Source organism: Orycteropus afer, unplaced genomic scaffold, assembly GCF_000298275.1.
Source record: "Orycteropus afer afer isolate SDZICR_OR568_19922 unplaced genomic scaffold, OryAfe1.0 scaffold00005, whole genome shotgun sequence".
NCBI lineage: Eukaryota > Metazoa > Chordata > Mammalia > Tubulidentata > Orycteropodidae > Orycteropus > Orycteropus afer.
This window is the reverse complement of record NW_006921592.1, coordinates 1252893-1277601: the sequence shown is the minus strand read 5'-3', so window position 1 is coordinate 1277601 and position 24709 is coordinate 1252893. Positions and strand designations below refer to the sequence as shown.

The 24709-nt window shown below is 38.9% G+C and overlaps 1 protein-coding gene across 1 annotated transcript in view; it reads right to left on the bottom strand.

Annotated features, from left to right (window-relative positions):
• The window catches only part of MAMDC2 (MAM domain containing 2), a 184925-nt gene that overhangs the window by 27740 nt on the left and 132476 nt on the right, over positions 1-24709 (bottom strand). The window contains exons 10-11 of the mRNA XM_007938422.2: positions 11223-11316; positions 7146-7298 (exon numbers count right to left, since the gene is read on the bottom strand). Coding sequence (XP_007936613.1) covers positions 7146-7298; positions 11223-11316 — 247 coding nt within the window. The remainder of the gene's footprint in view (positions 1-7145; positions 7299-11222; positions 11317-24709) is intronic.

Here is a 24709-nt window from a genome sequence, read left to right as displayed (position 1 = left end):
TATTTAAAAAAAAAAAAAAGAATGAAAAAGAAATTAAAACATTCCTAGATAAACAAAAATGGAGTTCAGCACTAGCAGACTTTTCTGAAGTTAACCTACTGCTTAATGGTGACATACTTGGCACTTGCTATCCCCTTCCTGAATTGCTTTCTCATCCCTGCCATTATTCTTTGTGAACTCCCATTAAACCTTTAAGACTTACCCAAGTAGAGCTAGTTGCTTCTTTCTGTGTGATTCTATCATCTCCAGAACCTTATTATTTTACTTATAATTCTGGGACACTTTTTAATTGTATAATGCATAGTGGTGCTCAGGAGTTGTGAAATAAATTAAGATTAGGGCCTCTTAACTACATAACCGGTGGCAGTTTGGAATGGCTAAGGGAGACAAGGAAGCAAGCCAGTGGCAGTTTGGAGTGGCTAAGGTAGACCAAGAAGCGAGCTGGCAGGGTTAGAAACAGCTAAGACCAGGAAGTGAGTGAAGTGGTTTAGAACAATGAAAGGAGACAAACTTGTCTGTCACTTTCTCGTACTGTGGTGGCTTGCTGTGAGGATGGAGGCTTTCTCGTACTGTGGTGGCTTGCTGTGTTGCTGTGAGGATGGAGGCTGTGCCACCGGTGTTTCAAGTGCCAGCAGGGTTTCACATGGTGCACAGGTTGCAATGCAGCTTCCAGAATGAAACAAACTTGGAAGTAGGAATAGACCATCCACTTCTCAAAGAATTGGCCAGTGAAAACATTATGAATAGCAGTGAAACACTGTCTGATATATTACTGGAAAACTTTATGAATAGCCCTAAAACATTGTCTGATTTAGTGCCAGAAGATGAGCCCCTCAGGTCAGAAGGCACTCAAGATATGACTGGGGAAGAGATGCCTCCTCAAAGAAAAGCCAACCTTAATCATGTGGATAGAGTAAAGCTTTTGGGACCTCCATTTGCTGATATGGCACAACTCAAAATAAGAAGAAACAGCTGCAAACATTCATTAATAATTGGAACATGGAATGTACAAAGTGTGAATCTAGGAAAATTAGAAGTTTTAAAAAATGAAATGAAATGCATAAAGATTGATATCCTGCATTAGTGAGCTGAAATGGACTTCTTTAGCCATTTTGAATCAGACAACCATATCATCTACTGTGCCAGGAATGACAAATTAAAGAGGAATAGTGTGGCATTCATCATCACAAAGAATGTATCAAGGTCTATCCTGAAGTACAATGCTGTCAGTGATAGGATAATATCCATATGCCTACAAGGAAGACCAGTTAATACTACTATTATTCAAATTTATGCACCAATCACCAAAGCCAAAGATGAGGAAGTTGAAGTTTTTACCAACTTCTGCAGTCTAAAATTGACCGACTATACAATCAACATGTGTTAATTATCACTAGTGATTGGAATGTAAAAGTTGGAGACAAAGAAGAATCACTGGTAGCTGGAAAATATGGCCTTGGTGATAGAAGTAATGCTGGAGATTTCATGATAGAGTTTTGCAAGACCAACAACTTGTTCATTGCAAATACCTTTTTTCAACAACACAATGGTGGCTATACACATGGAATTTGCCAGATGGAGTACACAGGAATCAGACTGACTACATCTGTGGCAAGAGGCAATGGAGAAGCTCAATATCTTCAGCCATAACAGGGCCAGGAGCTGACTGTGGAACAGACTATCAGTTGCTCTATGCAAGTTTAAGTGGAAGCTGAAGACAGTTAAAACACATCCACAAGAGACAAAATATGAGCTTGATTATATTCCTCCTGAATTTAGAGACCATCTAAAGAACAGATTTGATGCATTGAATACCAGTGACTGAGAACCAGAGGAATTGTGGGATGACATCAAGAACATCATCCATGAAGAAAGCAAAAGGTCATTAAAAAGACAGGAAAGGAAGAAAAGACCAAAATGGATGCCAGAAGAGACTCTGAAACTTGCTCTGGAATGGAGAGCAGCTAAAGCAAATGGAAGAAATGACAAGATAAAAGAGCTGAACAGAAGATTTCAAGGGGCAACTTGAGAACAAAGTCAATTATTATAATGAAATATTCAAAGACCTGGAGTTAGAAAACCAAAAGGGAAGAACACGGTTGGCATTTCTCAAGCTGAAAGAACTGAAGAAAATATTTAAGCCTCAAGTTGCAATATGAAAAGATTCTATGGGCAATATATAACAGTCAAATGCATTAGGCACACTATGCCACCAAAGCTCCCATTGAATGATGCAGGAAACATCAAAAGAAGATGGAAATACTAGATGCAACGATGGGTCTCTCCTCATCCAGAGCAAAGAAGAATGAAGAAAACCAAAAATTCATGGAAAAAATTAGTCCTAGCGATTGATATACCACACAATCTGCAGCCTATATGACTATGAGACCAGAAGAACTAGATGGTGCCCAGCTACCACTTGTCAACCACTTGGAGAGGGAATCTATGTAGGAGATCCTGGATAGAGAGGGAGAACAATGTGGAAGAAAATTCAAAATCATTTGGAAAAGAGGACCAGGTTTGCTGGTCTGATAGAGCCTGGTGGAACCCCTGAGACTATGGGCCCTAGCTTCCCTTCAGGTCTGGAACTGAACCCACTCCTGTGGCTTCCAGGCAAACAAAAGACAGCCATATGAGCTGAACATTTATTTACATTAGGTAGGTACACTCCTTGGTAAGATCAATCATGGGAGAATAGAAGGGCTGTGTATGCACAAGAAGACAGTTTGGGAGGTAGGAGTGCATGAGAGGGAAGGATACAGGGAAGAGGTAACTAAGGGGAGGAAGGGGTAAGAGAGCTTTGGCATTGTGGGAAATTACAGTCAATGTCATGAGACAGTGTATATGAACTGCTGTATGGAAAATGAATTTACTCTATAAACTTTCACCCAAATCACAATAAAAATATATATTTTTAAAAAAGCATTTGATTGTGTGGATCATAAAAAATTATGGATAACATTGAGAAGAATGGGAATTCCAGAACACTTGATTGTACTTATCGAGAACCTGTACATTGACCAGGAGGCTGTCATTCGAACAGAACAAGGGGACACTGCATGCTTTAAAATCAGGAAGGGAGTGTGTCAGGCTTGTATTCTTTCACCATACTTATTCAAACTGTATGCTGAGCAAATAATCTGAGAATCTGGACAATATGAAGACGAACATGGCACCAGAATTGGAGGAAGGCTGATTAACAACCTGCGATATGCAGATGATACAACTCTGCTTACTTAAAGTGAGGATGACTTGAAGCACTTACTGATGAAAACTGAACATTACAGTCTGCAGTATGGATTGCACCTCAATATATAAAAAAAATATTTTCACACCTGGACCAATAAGCAGCATCACAATAAATGGAGAAAAGATTGAAGTTTTCAAAGACTTCATATTACTTGGTTCTACAATCAACACCCATGGAAGCAGCAGTCAAGACATCAGATGACGTACTGCATTGGGCAAATCTGCTGCAAAAGACCTCTTTCAAGTGCTGAAGAGCAAAGATATCTCCTTGAAGATTAAGGTGCGCCTAACCCAAGGGATGGTATTTTCAATCGCCTCATATAAGTGTAGGAGCTCTGGTAGCATAGTGTCTAAGGCACTTGACTGCTAACCAGAAGGCTGGCGGTTCAAACCCACCAGCCACTCCACAGAAGGAAGATGGGGCAATCTACTTCCATAGAGATGCTGCCTTGGAAACCCAAGGAGGGGTGGCTATGAGTCGTGTCCGACTTGATGGCACATAACAGCAACAACAACAACATATGCGTGTGAGAGCTGGACAAAGAATAAGGAGGACTAAAGAAAAGTTGATGCTTTTGAATTGTAGTGTTGGCGAAGAATACTGAAAGTACCACGGACTGCTAAAAGAATTGACAAATCTGGCCTGGAAGAAGTACGGCTGGAAGTAGCTCCTTGGAAGCTAGAATGGCCAGACTTTGTCTCAGCTACTTTGGTCATGTTGTCAGAAGGGACCATTCCCTAGAGAAAGATATCATGCTTGGTAAGGTGGAGGGTCAATGAAAAAGAGAAGGCTCTCAACAAGGTGGATTGACACAGTGGCTGAAACAATGGGCTCAGGAATAGCTAGGATCATGAAGCTGGCACAGGAACCAGCAGTGTGTCATTCTGTTGTATATAGAGTTGCTATGAGTTAGAAAGGACTCGATGGAGCTTAACAACAGTAACTACTACTACTACTACATAACATTTACACTTGCTCTGAAGCATCTTACACACACACACACACACACACACACATCTAAACTCACTGCCACTGAATTGATTCCAACTCATAGCAACCCCTACTAGGTTTCCAAGGCTATAAATCTTTATGGAAGCAGACTGCCTCATCTTTCTTCCACAGAGTGGCTAGTGGGTTTGAACCACTAACCTTTTGGTTAGCAGCCAAGTGCCTTAACTACTGCATCACCAGAGCTGCTTCATAGCCATGTTATTGGGAGTAAAGTGATATCTCATTACGGTTTTGACAGCCACTCCTTGGAAGGAAGATTGGGCATTCTAGTTCTGTAGTGATATCACGGAAACCCAAGGAGGGATCGCTATGAGTTGGATCTGACTCAACGGCAGTGAATTTGGCTTTTTTTTTGAAACAGCCAGTGATGTTGAGCATCTTTTCATATGCTTATTGGCCATTTGTATTTTTACTTTAGTGAAAAGTTATTCAAGTACGTTAGCCATTTTTTGATTGGGTTATTTTTTTGTTATTGAGTTGTAGAACATATATATATATTTGATATTCAGAATGGGTTTGGTATGTAAATATATTCTGACTATCAAACCCTTATCAGATATATAGTTCCCCAATTTTTTCTCCTAGTCTATAGGTTGTCCCTTCACTTTGTAGATAATGTCCTTTGACAAACAAAAAAAATTTTTATTTTAATTAGGTCTCATTTATCTATTTTGTCTTTTGTTGGTTGCATTACATTTTGTTGCTCAGTATCATATCTAAGAATCCATTTGTTATTGATTACATTATGTCTCAAAAAAATATGTGTTTTAAATCCTAACCTCTATGATTGTGACTATAATTCTATTTGGGAATGGGATGTCTTTGTTATGTTAATAATGCAGAATTAGTATAGGGTATATCTTGAGTCAATCTCTTTGGAAATATTAAAAGAGCTTAAACAAGCAAGTGAGAGAAGCATAGATGGGGTAAAATAGATGTCAAGACACATGGAGATCTCCAAGGAAGCAGAAACCAAGCTGAAGAGACAAGGAACTTCCCCCGGAACCAACAGAGAGAAAACCTTCCTCTAGAGCTGGAGCCTTGAACTTGGCCTTCTAGCCTCTACAATTGTGAGAAAATAAATTTCCATTTATTAAAGCCATCCACTCATGATATTTCTGTTATAGCAGCACTAAATAACTCAGACACCATTGTTGGAAGCTGGGTCCTAAAGCATTACCCCTATGCTTTCTTCTAAGAGTTTTATAGTTATTAGATCTTTCATTTAGGTCTTTGAACCATTGAATTGGTTTTTGTATATGGTGTAAGGTATTAGTCCAAATTCATTCCTTACCATGTGGAAATCCAGTAGTCACAGCACCATTTATTAAAAAGATTATTTTCCCCCATTTGACGCTTTTAGCACCCTTGATGAAGATCATTTGACTATAGATATGTAGGTTTATTTCTGGATTCTCAGTTCTATTCCATCGCTCTATATGTCTATTGATATATCAGGCTGTTTTGATTATCGTAATTTTATAATATGTTCGGAGATAGGGAAGTGTGAGTCTTCCAACTTTGTTCTTCTTTTTCAAGATTGCTTTGGCTATTTTGGGTCCCTTGAAGTTCCACATAAATTTGAGGATTGACTTTTCCTTGTCCTAGTAGCTTTTTTTTTTTTTTTTTTTTTAATTTTCTACATAAACAACAATGTCATCTGTAAAGATTTTAAAATACCTGAAATTGTGACTGCTTTAATATCTCAATAGAACTGGGGAGGTGAGGGTCTTCTAAGGGGTGGGTAAAGGAAAATCTTTATAGTATGTTTTAAGAGTGTGATGGAAAGAAAAATTAAAGCTATTCATGATAACACCCTACTAACCCAAACCAGACCAAACCTATTGCTGTCTAGCCAATTCTGACTCCTAGTGACCCCATGGGACACAGTAGAACTGCCCCATAAAGTTTCCAAGGCTGTGAAGCAAATTGCCACATCTTTCTCCTGTGGAGCAGATGGTAGGTTCAAACTGCTGACCTTTCAATCAGCAGCCAAGCATTAACCACTGTGCCACCAGGGCTCCTTAACATCAAGTTTAGCCAATTCAACAAAGAGGTCGTACAGTGTATTGCTCTGTGATGTGATTCCACAGACTTGTCTTGAAGAAGGCTATAAGAAACAGCACTATGCAAATCACCTCTCTGTAAGGTCCTTGAGGAAATATCTCTATAAGCTTAGTGTCAGGAGTAGTTCTTCTCTGAACCAAATGGTGTCTTTTTATCCATTGTTACACCAAGTGAGGTCAGGGTACATTGAGAAAGGTTTAACCCATAGGGAATATTTTATCATTGACATTGCTTAGAATCACTGACACATAGTGGTAATAAAAAGACCAACTTTTAGTCTGTTGTATTTTAGTTTATTAATTTTCTACCGAAACTATACCTCCTTATTACCTAAACCTTGAACTGGACTGCTCCCTCTACCTATCCCCACTTTGTACTTTGTTTTTATCCTAATGACACTGTGAATCATGTTGCACGGAACAAGCTTCCATCTGTGTTTTAGCTGCTAGGAAGCTTGGAGTCAAACGTTTTTGCCTCTTCTGTACACCAGTCATGTTGTATACTAGGCCTCAGTCCCGGTTTCAGCTTAGACCATTTCTTTTTCACTTCTATCTCTTTCTTAGGCAACTTTCAATTATCTTTATGCACTTATCTATGTAGTCCCTTTAGATTATCTTTGCAGCAAGAAATAGAAGCAACATAATAAATGGGAAGAATGGCTTCAAATGCGCCTACCGGATTATCCATGTGTGTATTACACATGTAGTTCATTCTAGACACGAAACTTAAATTTGCACACAGCAAAGGGTAGTAAATGACCCCTAGATGCTATTTGAGGAGATTTCCTTAATAAACAGCACCATGTGGCATAACTCACCTACCCCAGTAGTGTGATCTCCCTTTGGTCCTGTATAGGAGGTGGGAGTTTCTCCCCTTCTCCTGTGCCAGCTGCTCCGGTTTCTTCTCTCCTGAGTAAACATACATTCATCTTCTTCAAAAGTGCACTCTCCAGGTGGAGGTGGAATCCTCTCTGTAAGAAAACAGCAAGTGTTGCAGTTGTTGATGCACTTTCAATGAATATGGACTCCCTGGCTCATTGGTAGCTTGCTCGCTCTGCATGTATGAGTGTGGCCTGGCCATATGCTATGCCTATGGAGAGGCAACCCCCAACGGCAGACAGCCTCCCTACACTGAGCTCTTGGTCCTGCCATAGGGGCAGAGAACAAACATAAATCCAGATCCAAAAACATTGGCATACTTTGTCTGAAAAAGAAACTCTCTCTGGCTTATGAATTTATTTGTGTACCAAGCTAACAAAGCTCTGAAAATTGGAGGCACATTGCCTTTATGAAAATATGGAAAGGAATAAAGGTACACAAAGCAGGAATTTTCTTTAGAAATTCAGGATGAGTGAAGGGAATCCTCAAAACAATTGTATGGTTGCTTTGGAGGAAGGGGGAAATGCTTCTGGAGGCACAACTGTGTGAAGCAAATTACTAAATTTCTCTGTGCTTCGGTATTTTTGTTTTTCAATTTTTTTTTCTGTCATCGTGGAGAATATATACAGCAAAACATACACCAATTCAACAGTCTGTACGTGTACAGGTTAGTGACACTGATTATATTTTGTGAGTTGTGCAACCATTCTCTTTTCTGAGTTGTTCTCCCATCATTAACATAAACTCACTAAGGTTCTCATCTAATCTTTCACACTGCTGTTGTCAATTTGTTGTGCCTCAGTATTCTTATGTGCAATGTGGGAATATTAATAGTAGTCACCTCATGTGGTTGGGAAGATTAAATGAGATTAATGTACATAAAGTAGTTAGCACTTGATGCTCCCAAAAAGTAATAGCCAAATAACTATCAGGACTTGGTGTTTCACCACTGGGAGTCTTACTTTCCATCTCCAATGACAAAGATTTATGTTTTTGGATGCTATCTTTGATAACCTTAATAATTATTATTACTAGAATGGGGCCAACATCCCAATGTATTGGGGACTTCTTTTGCCAAACTTGATTGTATCTCCCTACATTCAGATTCTTAGTAAATTTCTCTAATAAATCATGTATTTTATACCTCTTGCATGCTTATCATTTTGCTTCATCTTATTTTACATATGGTGCAAGTTAATGAAGACTCACTCCCTCTTCTGTGCCTCAGGTATAGAGATTTTCATCATGTCCATCTTTATATTGTCCTTGCATTGTCTAGAAGAGCAAAGGACTAAAAATATATGATCTTTTAATGAAATAAGGAGCTCTGGTGATCAGAGCAGTTCAAATCCACCAACTGCTTTGTGGAAGGGAGATGAGGCAATCTACTTCTATAAAGATTTATAGGGAGCTCTGGTAGCATAGTACCTAAGGTACTTGACTGCTAACCAGAAGGCTGGCGGTTCAAGCCCACCAGCCACTCCTCAGAAGGAAGGTTGGGCAATCTACTTCCATAGTGATACTGCCTCGGATACCCAAGGAGGGGTCACTATGAGTAGGGTCTGACTCAACGGTACATAACAACAACATGGAGCTAGTATGAATTGGAATCAACTGATGGCAGTAGGTTGGTTTGTTTGTTTTAATGAAATAAAACAAAACAACAACAGCAAAAAACCCCACTGCCACCGAGTTGACTCCTATTAATAGTAACCCTATAGGACAGAACAGAACTATTCCATAAAGTTTCCTAAGGCTGTACATTTTGTGTGTGTGTGTGTGTGGTGTAGTAAATTACATAGTGTGGCTTTGCTACCCATAAGTCTTTGTAAACTCCAAGGTGGAATTTTCTATGAGCAACTGAGGAGCTCCTCACTGCTGAAGTTGTCCACCTGGGTTATTTCTGTTGGGCATGGCACAATACAATGTTCTGGGAGGTTCCCACTCTCTCTCAGATGCTTGGAGTTCTGATGCTGTGATTGGCTAGTTTGACCACCCTGCCAGGCTGAAAAGGAGGCCTCCTGGAGGCAGAACTCTCTCTGACTGCTGGTTGAGGAAGACGTGCTGCTGAAAGAGACACAGGCTCCTGAGACACGTGTTGCTGGGAAAGAGATGCAAGAGACACGCGTTGCTGAGTGAGACACCGAGGGACCAGCACTGCTGGGAAAGAGACTATGAGAGACTGTTGGCTGAGGGATGGTGGGCTGGGAGAGAGACTGAGCATTTTTTTCCTGAACTTGAATTGTAGCCTTTGGTGCTTCCCTAATAAACCCCATAATCTGTGAGTTCTGTGTGGCCACTGCAGCGAATTATCGAACCCAGGAGAGAGGTGGTGGGTGCTTTGGGAGGAATGGTTGGAGAAAGGGCGGGAGGGAGGCAGCACGTCTGGCCTGGCAGGAATAGGCCTTGGGTTACTGCTGGTAATCCTGTCTTCCTCTTGTGGGGTTAGAGGAGGTCAGAACATGTGGCCTCCTTACCCTTTTTGCAATTTTTTACATTTAATTTAATTTATTGTGCTTTGGATGCAAATTTACAAAGCAATTTTTTTTTACATTCAACAATTGATGCACATTTGATTTCATAGCCCTGATTACAATTCCCAATCATAAAAAATTCTCTTCCCCTCCTCTCCACGTGACTACCCACTCCCTATGCCCTTCTTAACTATGCATTCCTGTCTGTCCAGAATTCCCTCTATGTGAATGCTGTCCCTCTAGTGTCTCATGTCCAATTGATTTAAGGGGTACATCTCCCTAGAATAGGTGGGTGCATCACCCTGGGGTAGGTGTTCTGCATGTAGGTCTTTCTACTGTTGGGCTGAGAGGCAATCCATAGAAGTGAGTCCATTTCTAGGCCCAAAGGGTAACCCAGGGCCATAGTCTCAGGGGTTCCACCAGTCTCTATCCAACCAGTAATTCTGGTCCTTTTTGTATTTTTGAATTTTGTTCCACATTTTTCCTCCCACTTTATCAAGAATCTCTAGTTTTGATCCCTTTCCAAGTGGTTGGCATTGGTAGCCAGGTGCCATCTAGTTCTTCTGGTCTCTGGGTCATGAAGGCTGAGATCCTAGTGGTCTATCTTATCCTTGGACTAACTGTTTCCAGATGCCTTTGGTTTTCTTCACTCTTCTTTGCTTCAGATGAGAGGAGACCAATATTTGCATCTTAGATGGCCACTTGAAAGCTTTTAAGACCCCAGTCATAAGGTTGTAAATCTTTACAGAAGCAGACTGCCACATCTTTTTCCTGTGGAGCGCCTGGTGGGTTTAAATCTCAGATTTTTGGTTAGCAGCCAAGTGCTTTACCCACTACACCATCAGAGTTCCTTTTTAATGAAATAAACATGGAGATTATTCTCCAGTCCAGACTGATATCACATATTACCTGTTTGTTAAAGAAATGGATAGATACCCCATGATTTAGGATCAATGGTAATAGTAGATACAGACCAATGATCTTGGTTATGTAACATTTTCTCATGAGACATAACATCCAATACATAGCCAGCTATCACTATCTTTATTTTGTCAGTATCATAAATACTTGGTCCATTGTTCTATTCTCATGTAATTCACATAGAAAATTTTTATCTTATAATTTATGTTTTACACAGAATCTATGAAATCAGATTGCATCAATATTATTTGAAATTCTACGTTCATGTAGGACAACAACTACAATAGTAACACTAGTAATCATAATAGAAGGTATTTGCTTTTAAAGGAGTTTTGTGCCAGGCTCTATGTTAGGTAATTTACATATATTGCCTCCTATATTCAGGTAGGTATTGCTATCTCAATTACAGATGAAGATAGAGAGACGGTCACATTCAAAGTAACACACTGCATTAGAGTCATCATTTCTAAACTCTACAGCTCTACAGAGATGCACTTCTGGCAAGAAAAGCAAAAGATGGGTCAGCACAGATTAAATGTATGGTGTATTCTTAACAAAGAAGAAACAGGAAGTATCATGTTAGGTAGGGAGGCAAAGAGAGTTGGGATGACTATGTCATACCTGGAGACCAGCAGCTTCCCAGTTGTACTGTAATGTCATCGAGGGCTACAAGCCCACAGTCCCAAAAACTTTTGCATAAGCTCATGAAAACTACCTGCAATACATGAAAATAAAACTGTGAATTTTATTAACTGAAAATTGGAAATTCTTATAACCTGGAGTTCACTTAGCAAAACAAATATGCATAAACATACTGCAAACACCTTTTCATTGTCCATATAGATAACAGTGGCATGAATAATGGATACCATTTATATATGGTCCTGAAAAGATGTACATTAATTTTTTAAATGGATTCAACCTCATAAGGATATGTTGTATATACTCATGCTGAAATTAGTTTTCATTCTTTAAATAATTGACAATAAGAGTAAGGAAAATAAGAAGTTAACTGGGTGACAGAGAAAGCCCGTCAGGTTTTAAATATTTCCTCCAGATAATCCACAGAGTGCATAAAGATGGTCCAGCATTTTTGCAAAACATCTCCAGTACAAACACTATTGATTTTTTGAAAATGACTTTCTGGCAAAGTGCTTCATTCGTATTGTGAACAAAGTCCCAGTGATCTGTTATCTGCAGACTCATGTTCCATTTCCAAAGACAAAGATCTATGTTCCTGGATGGTATCACTAATAAAATTCCTCAACGCAGTTATTTTTATCAGGTCAAAGATTTTTATTATTATATGTGAAGGAAAAACACATCCATGCTACAAATTATTAAATTCATTGCACCAGAGAAAGAGAAAAGTCTTGGATTTCTTTCCTTTAGGCCAATTTTAAAGGCTACTTTTCATATATAGGATGAGGAGAGAGCATTTGTCAAAAGATTAATATTAGATTTTCACTGTACTTTGTGGTTTACAAAGCTGCTTCCTATATATAACCTGGTGTTTAATTAGCACAAGGTCACACAGTGCATGTTCAATCTCAAACAGAAGTCTCAAATCATACAAAGACAAAGGAAGATACAACAAAAGCTAAACCCAAAATATAAATAATGAGAATGTTTGATTTTTTAGATTCCAAGATTCAGAATTCATTTTCTTGAATTTATCTGTGCTACCAGCAGAGTCTCTGTTCTTTGATGATTCCAAAAAACCAAACTCACTGCCATAGAGTCAATTCTGACTCATAGTGACCCCTCCTTGGGTTTCCAAGACAGTATCACTCCAAAAGTAGATTGCCCAACCTTCCTTCTGAGGAGCGGCTGGTTAGCTTTCTGGTTAGCAGTCTTAGTTAGTTAGCCTTAGACACTATGCCACCAGAGCTCTCTCTTTGATAATTAGATCCATCAAAATGTAGAGTTTATTATAATTTTTCATTTCAAATCACATGATGGCTCACCAGTATGCCAAAACCCCAAATCCACTGCTGTCCAGTCGATTCTGACCCATAGGGATCCTATAGTACAGAGCTACCCCACAAGCTTTCTAAAGCTGTAATCTTTACAGAAGTGACTACCACATCTTTCCCCTGCAGAGTAGCTGGTGGATTTGAACCACAGACCTTTCTGGTTAGCAGCCAAGCACTTTAACCACTGAACCACCAGGGCTCCTTTACCAGTATGCAAAACATTAAATTTCTTAAGCCACAATCTTCAAAACAACTACTAATTGTAAGAGGTTGAAAGTTTGCTTGGACTATATTCATACTGCATTAAATTATAAAAAGAATAGTTTGGAAATACAACAATATGTAATGTATATATTTATAAAAAAAACAAAAGAAAATGGGGTGCTTTTCTTTTTAGTTTGGTTTTGTTTTCTTTTTTACTTCTTGTGATTTGGGTTTATGGAGCAAATCAGTTTTCCATTCAACATTTCATACACCTTTTGTTTCATGCTATTTGATTACAATCTCCACAATGTTAACATCATTGGATTTTTTTAACCTCTTTTAATTCTCTCACTTTTATAGATTTTAGAATATTATCTGAATATGTAAATTATTTTTCTTGCAGGATTTATGCCTGGGAACTTATCCCCCATTTACAAAGCAAAAGTCTGTGTCATTAGCCTTGTATTTGGTTGCATTTTATCGGCGATTTTTTTCATTGTTGTTACATGGGTAGGAATATTAACCTGTCTCATCACTTATTGAATTAATTGTGCTATAGAGAGAAAAGTCTTGGACTTCATTCCTTTAGGCAGCTCTAAAGTCTTTTTTTCACACATATAATGAAAAAATACTTTTTCAAAATGAATACGTGAGGAAGTGTAACATGATTAATTATGCAAATCATTATCTTGATAAGATTCATATTTGGCATGATCTATTCTATAGAGAAATATTAACATGCTTTTATATGTTTACTATAGCATTATTTTATGATCATAAAACCAAATAAGCAAGCAAGCAGGCAATGGACACCTAAAATTTCAACAAAATGTTTAAATAAATTATGATACAACTAAGAGATAGGTCACCATTAGATTTGATAGCTTTATGAATATCATTCAGAGAACAGAAAAATATTCCTCTCATAATATTACATGAAAAAGATAGTTATAAAAAAAGCTGTGTATCACTCATCTAAAGAATAATAGAAAAAAACCTAGAGAAATTTACCAAATTCTAACAATTATACTAGACTCATGGAATTATTGGCAGTAAGCATAATTCCCCCCTATTTCTAAACATTCTAATTTTGTTATATTTATAGTTGAAAATAAAAGGAAAAAGATCAGACTATCTATAATTAAGACCTGGAATAACGAGTTAGTGTTTCCCAGATTGGCACAGTCTAATATCTAGGGTCATCATAAATCAGAATTGACTTGAAGGCAGTGGGTTTGGGTTTGGATAAGCTACATATGACTATCTGAATTAAAATCTACTAAAATTAAACCTCATTTTTTTCAATCACATAGCCACATTTCAAGTGCTCAAAGCCACATGTGGCTAGTGGTTACTTAATTGGGCAGAGCAGATATAATGCATTTCTATAATCAAAGAAAGTTCTGTTGGATAAACCTTGTTCCATTTGGGCTTCCCAATCAATTGTGAACTGCCACACTGGGTTGAATAAAATGCTAAGATATTCTGGACAATAATAGCAGGCCACTGGGTGAAAGCTACACACTTAGAACTCTAGCCAGACCACAAGATACTCTGTCAGAGAAATGATCTACAATATCAGTCAGCTACTGACTGGATTAAAATTCTGGCCTCAAGTCTCAAATTTCCTTTGCAGTTTTCTATGGGCATTCCAACACACTAAATGAAGCAGACCAATTTTGGATTAGCATTGGATTTTCCTCCCTGCTGTTAAGAAGAGAAGGTTGGGAAATCTACTTCCGTAGTGATACTGCCTTGGAAACCGAAGGAGGGGTCACTATATGAGTCGGGTCCAACTCAACAGCACATAACAACATTAATAATGCTGATAATATCAGCTCCTATTTGGGGCCACCATTTTATGTTTTGAAGGCTACTTGAGGTGGAGAGGTTATTTTAGGGCAGTTAGTGACTGGGCAAGTTGATGACTGGGCCTGGTTGAGACAAGACAAAGGAAAAGATAAACATCTTGGTCTGTTCTTAAGTCTTCCCCAGGTTCAGTTAAGAGTATGGTAAGAAAGGCATTGGACATTGTCTACATTCTTGAGGGAATTAATGTCTTGCTTATTTGTAGATCTTTTTAAAAAACATTTTTTTTTTTCATTTTAGGCAGTATTTCAAAACAAGTGAACACCCCTAAAGACTAGGGAAAAAATCTCAGCCAGCTTAAATGTATATTGGGTGTCTATTTGAGAAGGAAGAGAATGTGGGACAAAGTAAAATGATATCCTTTATCCTGACTTTATGCAAACCTTTTAAAGCTAGGGACAAAGTAAATCTGTATAATTGATCCTTTTCCATGCACTAATGGTTCGAGACCTTGGGTAACAAATTTTTGTTATGATGGAGAATATTAATTGCTGAGGGAACCTACCCAGACTAACTTTGGAACTACAAATAGGGAATGAATGGAGAGCTATATACAAATATTTATAAACAAATAGCTTTAAATATAGTCAAGTGAGGTTCAATGTTATTACTTACTTTACTCTTTACCTTACTAAAAATAGACCTTGCACATGTTCTTTGTCTACAGCAGGGTGTTTCAACCTTAGCACTATTAATACTTTGGGCCAGATAGTTCCATGTTGTAGGGATTGCCCTGTGCATTGTAGGGTGTTTAGAAGCAACCCTGGTGTCTACCCACAGATGCCAGTATCATGCAGAAGTCGTGACAATTAACGTTTCCAGACATTGTTGAATGTCCTCTGGGGGGTGAAATTACCTGTGGATGAGAACCATAGGTCAATGTTGTAGAAAACTGCTATTTGGCTTTTAAAACCCCATGTCCTAAATTCCTATTACGTAGAATCCTTGTGTTAGGCACTTTCAGATCTGTTCACATTGTTGGGCTCACTGTAAATTTCAATACATTTATTCTCCTCACTCAGAATAGGATAGTTGCTTAAATTAAAAACTGATTCCAGTCAGTTGGTTTCCTTTTCCTCAGCACATCACTAGGTGGTGGTTTTAACAATGAAATATCCACCAGCCCTGGAAACAAAAGGCACAGGAGCAAAAAGGCTGCACATTACACAAACTGAATAATCATCCCTTGGATTATCAGGGCTTTACAGTTCCAATTTCCTGACCCAGAAAACTACAATCTAATTATGTTAAAGTGCAATAGAATTCTTTCTTGTTTTCATCTTTCTCTCTTTCAAAAAAGAATGATCTACTCTGTCAAAACAATATAATGATAGGCAAGAGATCCTAAAAGGTAACTGAGTAAACTTTAATCATAGTATATAATTTTAACTCTCTCCTAAAGTTTTATGTGTGTGTGTGTGTGTGTGGGGGGGTGTATAGTGGGATAGGGAGAGGGTCTGTATAAAAACCCAGCTACAAAGATGTGTTATCTTAGGGACCAGAGTTTCCTAGGTCTATAAAGATCCAGAAAGTTCCTGGCCAAAGTACCAGGTGAAACAAAAATAGGGAAACAAATATGCCAAGAATTAGTGTTTCCACACCAAATCAGGCTATATTTTAAATGAATTAGGGTAAATGATTTTAACTATACAAAATGTCATAGTTTAAGTTTAACCAATACAATGAAATAAGATTTTGTGAGGTAGGGATTGGAGAGGGGAGAAGTCAAGCTTCACAGGGAGCTGAGGAATATACAACCACCAACCTTTGGTAGCGTAGTGCCTAAGGCACTTGACTGCTAACCAGAAGGCTGGCGGTTCAAACCCACCAGCCACTCCTCGGAAGGAAGATGGGACAATCTACTTCTGTAGTGATACTGCCTCGGAAACCCAAGGAGGGGTCGCTATGAGTCAGGTCTGACTCGAGGGCACATAACAACAACAAAAACAACCTTTGTCATAAAGTGAATAAGGACAATTTGTATTAAAAAGCTAAACAATGGTTGAGTTAACCATTTCTTCATGGCCTTTCAAAGTAGTTTTCATAGCCTGCTTGATAGAACAAATTTGCATTACCTACTTTTACCAAGTGCCACATTTAGGCCTATAATCAGTATGTAAATGATAGTTAGCAGGAATCAGTTTTCATCTTCAGATAGAAACATTTCAATCCTATGCCAATAATGCCATAAATTAGCCATGCTCACAAAATGAGTTTAATTAAGTCCTTTTATATGTGGTAGACCTCAACAATTTACCAAAGGGTTTGATTCTGGGTTAATTTTAACTTTCCTTCTGATGAGGTTAAAATTCTTTGAAATCTTCTCAGATGGATCTGGGTATGGCAACTACAGAGTTGGTTGGAATAATTATTCACAAAATTACTATAATCGAGTCAGGGATAGTCCAGAGTCCTTCATCAAGATGCTACTGTCACAATTGCAGGATATATTATATAATGCAACTGCATTCATTTAACTATTTGACAATAAGATGTAATAGAATTAAAAATATGGAAATATAGAGCAAAACAAAACAAAAATTCCAATATTAAGACACTTGGCTAAAGGGATGGAATTTTCACAAATCCCTAAAGATATGCTGAGTGGAGCTTTAGCTAAAAAAGTGTAAGATTTTAGCATTCGTAAAAAACAGGCTATGTTTTGGGAAATAGTTGCTAAATCCTAACAGCATGCCTCATGCAGATACTATATTCGGTCTCCAAACCCCACAAAAGTCAAAATGATGATGTGTTTTTAAGTAAGTCTTTAGCTGACCAACACTTTATTTTCCCCTTTAAAAACCCATCTGTTTTCTTTTTCTTTTTTAAAGACTCATCTGATTTAATTCAACTTTTGGCTTTGACAAGCAACAAAGATGGAGCAGTTTCCAGTTTTGCTTGGTGTGAAAATCTTTTTGCTCACAGGAGCCTCCAGGTCTGAGTTAGAGGGCATGCTATAACAGACTGCAGGCCCACAGCCACATTTTTCATTACTATTTTGGTAGTAATTATCTAAATCTCTCAACTAATTGCTTTCAGAATTCTGCAGTATTTTTGGTTCTTTTGGCCATTGTAAGGACAGAGGAGGTTCCAGAAGAGACTTCAGAATCAGAAATTTTATGTAATGAGAAAAAAAAAAAAAAATCCAGAGATCCTGTGATAGTAAGCTCCAAGTCACACAACAGCCAGCTGCAGACCCAGGACTGAACTGTTGCTTTCCCGAACCCTGGAAAAGCCTACTTCATTACACCACTCTGCTCATTTTCTACTTTCTGCATTAAGTATTTTAAAATATGATTCTGAAAGTTGTGATCTTGAAACACCCCAATTAATAGCAGTGATCAAACATATCTTTGATCTGTGCTTACAACCATTTTCCTGTCTTTTTGCCCTTAGGTCTGTTTATACAGCATTTCCAGTAATCTAGCAGCAGAATCTCCATCTTACATGTATCATAGCTAAAATTCAGAACTGGCTAACATTGATCTAATCAGTAATCTCTCTTCTCCATGCCAGTTTTTTTTTTTTTTTTTTTTTTTTTTAATATATTGTTTTAGGTGAAAGTTTACAGAACAAATTTGTTTTCCTGTCGACAGCTCATACACATTTTGTTTCATGACATTGATTGCAGTCCCCTAAATATAACAGCTCTCTTTGCACTTCCTCCCTGTGGTTACCTTTTCCTGTGTCCTTGTTTGCTATGCATTTCTGCCCTCTGAGCCACCTCCCTGTGCAAATGCTGCCCTTCTGATTTCCCATGGTGGGTTATTCTAAAGAAGGTACCAGCCTGGTATAATTGTTCACTTTGTAGGCCTCTCTACTGTTTGGCTGGAAGCTAAGGGAGTAAGTTCAATTCCAGGCCCAAAGAGTGGACAGGCTGAACTATTAGGTATGTCTATGAAGAAGGGAGTGTACCAAGTCCATGTATTTAAAAAAAAAAAAAAAGTGACTAGGAGCCATAGTCTCAGGGGTTTTACCAGTTTTTATCAGACCAGTAAGCCTGGTCTTTTTAAAATTTTGAGTTTTGCTCCATATTTTTCTCCCACTCTGTCCAGGGTCTTCTATTTTGATCCCTTTCCTAGTGGTTGACAGTGGTACGTGGCCACCATCTAGTTCTTCTTCTCTCAGGGTCATGTAGGCTGAGGTACACATGCCTAATTGTTTCCATGAGTCTTCAGTTTTCTGCATTCTTCTTTGCTCTAGATAAGGAGGATCAATTGTTTCATCTTAGATGGCTGCTTGCAAACTTTTAAGACCCAGTTGCTACGAAGCAAAGTAGGAGGTAGAACAATGTTTTGGACAGCAGTTCTTCCCGCACTTTAGCAACGCCCTTCTCTCCCTTAGCGGCTGACCTTACCTTTACTCCACAGTGAAAATTTAGGTCCTTAGGCAGAAAATTTCCTCCAACTCCCCACATTCAAACTTATTTTCATTTGCACCTAGTTTCAGTTCTTTTTTTTTTGGGGGGGGTGGGGGGATGGGGAGCAAGTTCTGATTCCAAAGTTCCTGTTCTGTTCATTATGGGACACTGATGACTAACGGCACACGATTATGATTGAGAATCCAAATAGAAAATACAACAAAAGTCTCTGGAATATATAAACACTAGACAAAACTTAGATGTCACTTTTTGTGTTTTAGAATCTAATTTCATACCCTGAAAATAAGGACATGGATACATATAGTTATCTCATAAAACATTCACTATCATGGAAGGAAAATAGGTGTGAACACTACTCAGGGCAAGGGGACCTTTGGTGTCTCCTTCTCTGCTTTGAGTCTGCCTATGATTTGCCTGAAAGAACATTGTTGGGGTGGGCACACAATGTGGGTTGTCTTTGACCTACCTCCCTTAGGAAGGACCCTTGGTCAAAGACTTACCTGACTGTAATGATCAATTTAATGGTCATTTCCAAGAAACACCACAATATGGAACTGTTGCTGTGGCTCATTTGGATGCAGATATAAAAATGTTGGTCCTACCAGAAGACCCTGCAGAACACATTTAATGAATATAAATAATGAAGAGGGTCTATGTCTTGACCCTCAAGGGCTTATTCTTGCTCTAGATGAAAGTCTCCTGGGTCAAGAGAAAATAGTAGAGGCTTTTAGCAGACCCCTGCTAATGCCTAAAAAGGAATCCTGACTTTGCCCTGTTCATGTCTGAGACACAGAAAGAGACAATCAATACAATGACTATATTCATTGATTTCCAAGGCAAAGTATAGGTTCTTGAGTCGATGAAGAGCTGTGCTTTAACACTTACATAACTCTGATCCTTTTCTAGCTACGCTACAAGTTACTTAACCAACTCCCAAAAAGTTGGGTACTTTCTAATTTCTTAACATAATAAACAATGCTGAGATGAACATTAGTAGCTAAATACGCACACATAGCCATAATGTTTTCCTTATTCTAAGTCCCTAGTAAAATGGTTATGTCAAAGATAGGTGTGTTTGGGGGCTTTCTTTATCATATATGTAATTGACACCAAAGAGACAGAGAAAAATGGGAACATCTATGCAAAAGAAATAAGGATCTTTCCCCTGGTGAAATTAGAGAGTTTTATTAATGTATGAATTGTCAGTTTCCAATTACATGAATTGGGCTTAAAGTTACAAAGGGCGAAAATATTTACCTGGTTTATGATCTCAGAAAATTGAAGAATCTCAATATGAGCATCAAAAAACAAAGACTGCATCATCCAGGAAACTCAGGAAAAGTAAATGTAGCCATTACATGGCTGCCAGATACAAAATCAGGAATTTACAAGTGTGGAGTAGAGGTGGTGTTTCAGGTTCATAAACAGTATTTTGGAATAAATATTGTTGCTTAAATTTATTTTAAAACAACAGGGAAAGAATGCCTGTTCTGTCTTTCTGATATTCCTCTTGGTGCTGGGAGGACAAAATGTGCCAATCCAGCAATATTCCATGAAATTAATTACATGAGAAGGCCATGAAAGAATGCACTGACATAGATGCTGTGGCCATATAAGCCATGTGTTAGCAAAGAGCAGTTGTGCTAATCAGTCCTGCCAGTTGTTTTCCCATAAATTGACATGAAATGCAAAAAGCCATCAACAAGCACCTGAAATCAAATAAAACAGAAGGAAAATGAGAGGCTCTCAGTCCTACTTTTCTCATATTTAAAGTAACTTAGGATTCCTGGACTGATGGCAGAGTTTAGGTTGAAAAACTCAAGACTCGGCTCCTTTTCCATCCTCTGTCCCTCTTTTCAATTTCACATTACAACTTTTTCCACTTGACAGTATAATTTTCCTTTTTCTGTGTTCAGAATCACTCTTGCCTGTTTTATAATGTGTTGATTATCTTGTCGGTAATTAATGATCTTGCTATTTCTGTTTTGCATCCAGCTGCCCTGCTTTAATTATGTTGGGACATTAATACCCTGAAACAATTATCTCCCAGTGTTTCTAGACATCATGAAATGTGATAGAAATTCCTCTCCTCTCATATATCTTGTCTCCCCATTGGTTTTTTAGTTTCCTAATTCTTTTGAACGGTTGATTGAAAAAATCATGGCATGGGTTAGACACACTTTTTTAATTGCCTGAACTGCATGCAAAGGTTGCATAATGAAAATGGGAGACAGAAGACTCGATGCATTTGAACTGTGGTGTTGGTAAAGAATACTGAATATACTATGGATTGCCACAGGAACAACCAAATCATTAGGGGCAGATTACTCTATAAGCAGGGAAGCATGGGCTTACTTGTGCTTACGTACTACTCTGTAGTGAACAGATAAGTTAGTAAGCATGAGTAAGCCACCCCGTGCGAAACTGTTAACTACAAATTAGTAAGTCAGCACAGGTAAGTACATGGTTACCTTGAGTATTGGGTAATCCATCCCTGTTTACATAGTTAATGTCAGAAAGCCAGAGTTAACACTAGAAGCCAGGTCTTCATATTCCTGGTCTGTCATTGTTAGGTAGCATTGAGTTGGTACCAACTCATAGTGACCCATGTACAACAGAACAAAACACTGTTCAGTCCTGTGCCACCCTCAAAATTGTTGCTATGTTTGAGCCTATTGTGGCAGGCACCATGTCAATCCCTCTTGTTGGGTGTCTTTCCCTTTTTCACTGACCCTATACCTTCCCAAGGATGATGTTCTTCTCCAGAGATGTGAGATGAAGTCTTGCCATCCTTGCTTCTAAAGAGCATTCGGGCTATATTTCTCCCAAGACAGATTTGTTTATTCTTCTCGCAGTCCACGATATATTCAATATTCTTCACCAACACCATAACTCAAGTTTATCAATTCTTCTTCAGTCTTCCTTATTCATTTTCTAGCTTTTGCCTGCATTGAAGGTGAAAATAGCATGGCTTGTCTTCAAAGTTGTCTTCAAAGTGACATCATTGCTTTTTAACATTTTAATTAGGTGTTTTTTGCAGCTGATTTTCCCAAAGCAATAATACATCATTTGATTTCTTGACTTCTGTTTCCATGGGCATGATCATGGATCCAAGTGAAACGTAATTCCTCACAACTTCAGTCTTTTCTCTGTTTACCATAATGTTGCTTATTGGTTCAGTAAAATATCTGAATGGCTTAAAACAGTCAAGGAAGAAGGTGCCTTTGAGATGGACTTTGTGAGAAAGATAGGATTTTCTCAAGTGTGATGATTCCTGCAGAAACATCAATGAGAAACACTTTGTTATTGATAAACCCTTTGAGAGAGCACTGGCAGAGAAAGCCAAAGGGCAAGGATTTGAGGAATGAGAAACTGCACTAGGGCATGGAATGTATTTGTAGATGCATCCTTCAAGAAGTTGGGAGGCTAGGCTAAAGAAATGGGAAAGGCTAGCAGCTTAAATGTGTACTCAGATGAAAGACAAGTTTGCTGTTTACTTGTGTTGAGTGCAGAAGGCCATTTATAGTATACAATGGACTAAAGTAGTGCTTCACTAGGAGAGTGTGAGGGGATGGCATCCCCTGATGCTGTCAGAGGGGTGACACCAAATGACCCCAAGGTCCATAATGCCAGTGGTGAGCAAGTCAACCAGCAGGGAGAGAAGGCATCAAGGCTGTGGCATCAATAGGGTTGATGTCACTCGTCACCCAGTGTGGTGACTCATCACCCCACCCCCCAGTACAGTAACTCATCACTCTCCTCACTTGCCAGCCAGTGTGCAGGCAGGTGGGCCATGGTGCCTGCCATTGAGTGGAAAGGAGAGTCTCTACCTTGCCCAATGGGAGAGGGGAAGAGCTGCAGAGAGCTGAAGGGCATGGGGCCAGGAGAGGCTGGGCTGCTCTGTCCATGGTGTGTGTGTATCTGCCGGCCAGCCCCACCCACACTGAGGGGGCAATACCATGAGTTACCATACTGGGTGACATCAATCCTAGAGATGCCACTGGACTAATGGAGATTGAAGATTTAAGAGAGAAGAAATAACTTATGAAGTAAGGTCTCAGGAAGGCTGGAGTGGTGAGAGAAAATGTATAGGTGGAAGGTTGATTTCAAAGAAGAGCAAGAATAATTCTTTTGTCAGACTCTAAAGGGAATGGAGAGAGGCAGGTGAAAATTCAGAGAAGACCAGACTTGAAGGTACTTGTGTTGAACACCTTTCTCCTTCTGGGAGATGAGCCCATAAGGTCACATCCTAAGCATAAGGCAGGGACAGCCTAACTGGAAACCTGTCAGTAGGAAATGGATTTGAACATCTATAGGGAATGGGAAAGGAAGTGAATGAGAGATGAGAAGAATAAAAGGCTTTCCCAGCAGCACATAGGGGCCAGTGGAGATTAGTCTTATTTTCTCCAGCTGTGCTGAGCAGCCTGTGGCAAGAAGATGAATCAGCTATAGAAGGTTCTTGGGGTTAGGAGGAACAATGTGGAAAGACCAGAAGACTTTGGGGGTGGATAGGGTATAATGTGGAAGTGAGTACATTACTGACCACAAGCTCAGAATGGAGGCTGGAGGCAGCAAAGGGGTCAGGAGAACTGGGAGGACTGGTAAAACCTGACACTGGTCCATGTGAATGGAAGAATAATGTGAGGTAAGGGTAGGAAGAGGGTTCAGTGGTAGAATTCTCACCTTCCATAAGACAGGTGCAGGTTTGTTTCCTAGACAATGCACTCCATGAGCAGCCACCACCCATCTGTCAGTGTGGCTTGCATTTTACTGTGACGCTGAACAGGTTTCAGCAGAGCTTTCAGGTTAAGATGGACTGAAATCAGCCAATGAAAACCCTATGAATTACAGCATCAATTATAGTGGAAATGGTGCAGGACCAGCCAGCATTTCATTCCACTGTGCATGGGGTCACCATGAGTTAGGGCCCAACTCCACAGTAGATAGCAACAAGGATAGGAAGTTGTTTCAGAGGGAAGAGTTGCAGCTCTTTGTTTGGTAAATCTAGTTATCAAAAGCCCCAAACCAGATTTGGCATGTGTATGTCCCTGTGTGTTCTTAAATCTACTTTGGCAAGATATTTCTGTAGAAGAATTGCTGAAGTGCTGGTCTATAAGGGATTATGAGTTATGTGATCCAAAGGCAAACATATTTAATCTTCTTTCTTCCTTGACATCAACACGTAGTCTTTGACAGTCAGTTCTCTTTCTGAACTATATTGCACAGCCACTGTGTTCCAGAATTTGTGTTGGCATTAGAGATAAAAAGGTAAATAAGACATGAATTCCTGTCTTCCAAATACCTATCCTTATAGCCCAGACAGGCAGGCAAGCAGACAGTATCAATATCGCGTATTAAGTGTTATCATAGCAGGCTGATGTTAATAGGAGCTACACAAGACAAGGGTTCTAGGTCCAGTGCATTTGGGAATTACCACCTTAAACAAGGTTAAACAGAATTCTTTAATGTAGGATTTATCAGAGTGTCTAATATGTTACTGTACATTGTGAATCTTCATATGTGTAGGGGGAGTAGGATGTAGTATGTAAAATATCTCAAACTTATTTGACCACAGAATCCTTTTTCAATGGAACATGTAAAAGGATTTGTGTCCACGGGACATATTTGGGAAAGGTTGACATTAAGGGTCTCATCTACAACGAAAAAAAATATATAAA